The sequence below is a fragment of the Suricata suricatta genome, chromosome 2 (assembly GCF_006229205.1).
Source record: "Suricata suricatta isolate VVHF042 chromosome 2, meerkat_22Aug2017_6uvM2_HiC, whole genome shotgun sequence".
Taxonomy (NCBI): Eukaryota; Metazoa; Chordata; class Mammalia; order Carnivora; family Herpestidae; genus Suricata; species Suricata suricatta.
In genome coordinates, this window is record NC_043701.1 from 121130940 (window position 1) to 121137294 (window position 6355).

General features: G+C 36.2%; 1 protein-coding gene across 1 annotated transcript in view; it reads left to right on the plus strand.

Annotated features, from left to right (window-relative positions):
- CISD1 (CDGSH iron sulfur domain 1) overlaps positions 1-5823 on the plus strand; it is a 13290-nt gene extending 7467 nt beyond the window's left edge. The window contains exon 3 of the mRNA XM_029931717.1: positions 5409-5823. Within this exon, the coding sequence (XP_029787577.1) occupies positions 5409-5498 (90 nt within the window). The 3' untranslated portion in view covers positions 5499-5823. The remainder of the gene's footprint in view (positions 1-5408) is intronic.
- The last annotated feature ends 532 nt before the right edge of the window (positions 5824-6355 follow it).

Here is a 6355-nt window from a genome sequence, read left to right on the forward strand (position 1 = left end):
CTCCACTATCCCAGGAAAGAGACTATGCAGCCTAAAACACAAAGAGAAACAGAAGTAAATTCTTTTCTTGAACTTTCAAGCTCATGGATTCTAGGATAGGTTTTAGGAAATTCAAGAGAAACTTGGGAAACTGCCCTTGAAAATTTTTTATCTAGGAGGCGCCTGGGTGGCTCAGTGGGTTAAGTGTCCAGCTTCGGCTCAGGTCATGATCTGGTGGTTTGTGAGTTCAATCCCCACTTCAGACTCCAAGCTAACAGCTTGGAGCCTGGAGCCTGCTTCAGATTCTCTGTCTCCCTCTCTCTCTGCCTGTGCTCTCTCTTTCTTTCAAAAATAAACATTTAAAAGGAAATAAAGAAAATTTCTTATCTGGTAAATATATCGACTCTGTAGCTAAGCTTTATTTTTTTTCTTTTTAAGATCTTATTATTTTTTAAGTAGTCTCTATACCCAATATGGATGGGGCTTGAACTTACAATCCCAAGATCAAGAATCACATGCTTTATGAACTGAACCAACCCGATGCCTTTAAGCTTTCTTTAAGTTGTAGCTCCTATAGTTAAATATCAGAATTTTTAAAAATCTTATTTCTTTTTGTGTTAATTACATTTCATCAGGCTCCTGTTTGGAACTATCATCTATGATACCTGCAGCTATTAGGCAGCTTTTAGATAGTGATAACAGCTAGTGATCTAAAAATGGTAAAATGTTTTCCTAAGGTCATCATGAAAAGTTTCATAAATTGAATGACTTCAGAATTTCTGATATATTGTGAGAAATATGGTGAAAAAATACTGTTACTGCAACGGTTAGCACTTAAATTAGGTGAATTTCATCAAAGATAACCCTATAATACATAAGAAAATTGGCCCAAAAATGATGTATCTGTTTCTGAAAGCACTTCCCAGGGACTGCCTTTTCCCACAGTAGAAGGCCATTACCCAAATAAGGAAGAAGTCCCATACTAACCACTGGAAAGCAAATTGCACCTTAAAAAGAAGACTATTCATTGAGTATGTGGAGTTATTTATAAGTACTAGTAGAGACTCTAAAAAATAACCCTCAGTAATAATCTATGGACTGCACCTGGTTTCTTTTTTTAAAAAAAATTATGCTCATTATAGGTTTTATTCTCCTGTTGGTCACCAAAATGTAGACAACAATATCTTTAGAAATTCAGGATTTTCTAAGTCAGAGGGTGGTCCTTCTTTAGTCAGTGATCATTTAGTGTCTTCTATATATGCAGGAGAAAAGTTAAATAGTAAAATAGCAGGTGTCATAGATGTGTCCAGTAGACTCAGAGGTGATTTAAGTAGAGGAAAGTGCTTACACTGGACTAGAATTTTCTGGGAAGGCATAATGATATACATGGGAGTTAAATTGCTCTGGAAAAATTGGTGGTATTTGAATAAACTAGCAAGTTTGGGGAACTCTTTCTCAAAATCTGTAGGAAAGGACTCAAGTGGTCAAATGTGGGATCGATGTAGAATCTAGGCTCCTCCTTGCTCTCCTGAGTAACTGTGTAAGGAGGTTGTGCCTCCATACATTGGAGAGCTTCTTGTTGGGAATTTAAATGTTATGATACTTACACTGGGTACCAGCTCTAAGAATGGAGAAAAATGAACAGATGTTGGAAACATTTTGAGGAAAGAGCCAAAAGCATTGACTGATTTATATGGGAGATTGGAGGAGAAAAACAAACTTGTTAAAGTATCTAAACCTGTTGTATTAGAAGAGATGGTGCTGTTAACAGAAATAGGAATTCAAGAAGAAAAGCTGATTTTCTAGGATGATGACAAGGAGGCCAATTCCAAAGTGAATTTTGAGGTCACATTTGAATGGAAATGTCCAGCAGACGGTCTGAAATGTGGGTCTAAGGCTGAGACGTCAGAGTTGGAGATAGAGGTTGGTGAAACTAAGTCAAGCATAAGAATGCCAACCGATGAAAATCAAGGCCTAAGTAAGAAATCTTAAGGAATGTTTTGCGTTTTGCAAAGAGGAATAAGAGCCAAAAATGGAGATGAAATCCACCAGAGTTTGAAGAAAACTAAGAGTATCATGGCTTCACAGTGGAAAAGGGAAGGTTTCAAAGATTTGTCTATGAACATCAGCTTGTGCAAAGACAACTATGTGAATACTGTAGTAGAAGTTGGGTTAAACAATTAGGCAGTTGACCTTTTGGTGTCATTTCAATGGAATAGCTAGACTAGAAACTGTTAAATTACTAATTAAGGAATGCTGAGTGTATGTCAGAATTTAAGTAAATGTGATAGTTAATGGAAAGGAGGGGAAATAAGATGACTGCCTGAGTGAACTCTAAAGCATAGATTTGGGGGTCAAGTAAACGATGTTTGCTTTGGCTGGGTTTTCCCAGAGGGTAAAGAAGGGGTTAATAAAGCAAATAGGGACTTAAAAGCACTAAGATTTTAAGTATTTCAGAAAGAATCACAAATGGGTATAATGGTGTAAATGGCTTTTTTATTAGCCTTTACAATTCAACAGATCATTCCAGGATTATTTTTTCATCATACAGTTTAAAGTTTCCAGGTGGTTAAACTAGAGGTGGTTATTCCCATAGATAAACTTCAAGGAAAGGAATACCATATCAGTCATTTTATTTCCCATCCCCCCTTTTTTTAAAGCTTATCTTTTATGTTGCTAGTGATCCTCTTTACGTTTAAGATATGTCAGTTATGAATTTTCACTGAATCTTGGAATCTTTTTATTCCCACATGAATCAAGAATTTGCCTTTAATATTATTTATGTTAATGGATGTTCTTATTCTTCAGGTATCTTTGGAAACTCCCCATGTTCCTGAGGTACCTGAGGTTATCACAGGGGTGCCAACTCCCACATTTACCAGTCAGTACACAAAAGACTTGTAATTAATACCTTTGATTAGATGGCTCTGATGATTTCATTTTCAGTATCAGTAATCTTTTCCTCTTATAAACCAGTTGTGTTTATAATAAAACAAAATGAAAACTCCTTAGCTATCTCAAGATAAGTTACATGTGATAGAAACTTTAATTCAATTCTAATTCAGTCTTAAGGTATAATCACTGGTAACCCATTGTGTGGGCCTAACATTTTTAGTGGTTTTTCCAGATCTCATGAACCAGAGCTCTTAGCAGTGTGCAGAAATTACATTTTTAATATGCCTCATTAGTCCTTTCTTCCCCCCAGGTATGGTATGCCCTCTGCTATTTGAGAAACTGGCCTCCTCATAGTATTTCACCAAAGGGCTATCCATATGTGACTTGAGAAAGGAAGGAGCCAATAGAGTAGAAAGGATTAAAGTGACTGCAGGAAGATACTATTTGAGACAGTGCCCTCTTGAAAGAAGGTGGAAGGAAATGATAATAAGAGCACAGGAAACTCAGGAAGGAGGGGAGAGCTTTATTTTCGAAATAAGGAAATGAGAGAACTTTGATGTCAGAGGGAAGAGTATGCAACATAGTCTTGATAATTCCCATCTCAGCTCCATTCCCAGTTGTATTTTGGCCATCCAGGAGGCAGGAGAGAGTGAACAAGGACAGTAGAAGGATACCACTAAGAAATAAAAAAAGGAGGAAATGCATGCCAGTTACTGTCAGAAGCTCAACTGAAATGGAAATGCAACTGGACATACCATATAGAATCATTTTGTTTCATTTACAACCTCAGGATTTGAATTGGGTTTTTTGTTAGTGGTGGACATATTTTGTTTTAGGGTGTGTGTGTTATAGAAGTCCATCATATTAATGGTTTGGAGGTGGGTGCACTGAGCCCATTTCTTCATAGAAACAAAATTCTGAGTGTTGGTTACATAGCTCTTCCAATTCCTATAAGGACAGTCTTGTAAAATCTTAATGGATATCAAAGTTAAAAGTGTCCATGGTTCAGTCAGCATGGAAAATTTTGAGTTAAAATAGTATTTTTAATAATAGGATTTCCTTTAAATAATAATGTATGCTACGAATCAGGAGAATTATCTGATATGTTTTTGGTTTTCTTTTTTATAGTTTATTGTCAAGTTGGTTTCCATAAACACCCAGTGCTCTTCCCCACAGTGCCCTCCTCCATTTCCATCACCCCCTTTCCCCTTTCCCCCCCCCCCTTCAGCCCTCAGTTTATATTCAAGAGTCTCATGATTTGCCTTCCTCCCTCTCCCTTACTCTTTTTCCCCCCTTCCCCTCCCCATAGTCCTCTGTTAAGTTTCTCTTCTTACACTTATGAGTGAAAACAACCTGATGTTTTTAAAGCAGTGAAACCAAATCAGAACATCTTTCAGGACTTAACTTCTTTGGAGCATACTCTGAGAAGCACAGTTAAAAGTATACTCTGCTGATGCATGTACCCCATAGCAGCACTTTCAACAATAGCCAAATCATGGAAAGAGCCTAAATGTCCATCAACTGATGAATGGATCAAGAAGATGTGGTTTATATATACAATGGAATACTACATGTCAATAAGAAAGAATGAAATCTGGCCATTCGTGGCAACCTGGATGGAACCCAAGGTTGTCATGCTGAGTGGAATAAGTCAGGCAGAAAAGGACAGATACCATATATTTTCACTCATAAGTCTAACAAGAGAAACTTAACAGAGGACCATGGGGAGGGGAAGGGGAAAAGAGGGAGCGGGAGGGAGGCAAATCATGAGAGACTCTTGAATACTGAAAACGAACTGAAGGCGGGGAGGAGGAGGGGGAAAGGGGAAGGGATGTGGTGAACATGGAGGAGGGCACTTGTGGGAAAGAGCACTGGGTGTTATATGGAAACCAACTTGACAATAAACTATAAAATAAATAAATAAATAAATAAAAATGTACTTCTCTCACTTTTTCTCCCACTGGACCCCAAAATATCACTTGTATCTAAAATGTGAAATAATGGAAAGTAATGAAAATACCACATGTCTAAGAGAAAGATGTCTCCACGAAATATGTTTAAAATGGAAATATTGGCATATGTGTATGAAAGTGAAGAAATTAATGTGAAAAAGTAAGCAAAATAAAGGTTGAGAAAAATTGCTACAAAGGTAATCAACAAAAGGATAATAAATATACAAATTGATTTTAAACAAATTAACTTAGGCTCCTACAAATAAATGGGAAATGGACATAGTTCACTGGAATGGCAGTGTAACTAGCTTATAAACATGAAAAAGTAATTCAGCATCCACAAATATCACAAATGGAAATGCAATTAATGAACTATGTATTATCTACAAGTTGATTTTTTTCCTTCAACTTGGTATATATACTTTACATATTCTCTTTATAAGAACACCTAGATATGGTGGTCTAGGAAAATCTTTTTATTAGGAGTTTTCATGTTAAATATGTGACTTAAGCCTCACCCCCCTACTTTGCCAAATTAATACTGGTGTTGCAATTAGACATTGACATTCTTTCTTTTCCTAGTTCCCATTCTGCGATGGAGCTCACACAAAACACAATGAAGAGACTGGAGACAACGTGGGACCTCTGATCATTAAGAAAAAGGAAACTTAAATGAACAGTTTTGATGCTGCAAACCAACTAGTCATGATGTTACCTGATTATTTAATTAGAATGACTACCACTTCTGTCTAATTCACTTCCCCTGGGTTCTAGATGTGGTATGTTGCAAACTGCAACTTTCATATTCATGGCATTTGCCTTACTTGTTGAACCATCCTGGTGCACATTTCTTTAAACAAAAAAAGGAAAAAGTTAAAACCAACCTTATGGACTGTGGGTTATTTTGGTCTTGTAAGGATCCATTTCTTTACATTTAAAATAATATTAGAATATAGTTGTATGGTGAAGTTAACACATTAAATTATTCTCAAAATCATGTATATGTAGATTGTACTTTCAAAGACAAATTCTCACCTCTTAATATTACTTAGTTAACCTAGAAAGTAAATTGGGTGTGATAAAGCTATATTAATCTCTTAATATGGGAAAAACCTGTTATGACCTTGATCCTCTTCTTGACAGAGGTAATAGAGAGAAAATATAGTTTTATGTTTTCATGGTTTTTAATCAAAATGAACTTTGTTATTCTGCTTAATTATAAGTAGGTCAGGTCTAAAGTTAAAGGGCACAGTAGCTTCTTTATTCATTTTCATGGATATTTAATTGACGCATTAAAGGAGCCAATATATGGAAATTTAGATCAAAGTGTTAATAGTCTTAACATAGTTGTGAAGAAAGTCTTAAAATGTAATGCTCCAGAATTCTAGCCGAAGAGGTGGTAAGCACTTGAAGCGGGGACATTAAAGAAATGGGAACACTTGAACACAAAGCTGCAGGTCCAGGACAGAAATAGTAGTCACAAAGCTAGATCAAAGGCACAAGAAGATTTATTTCCTCACTCTTGATAA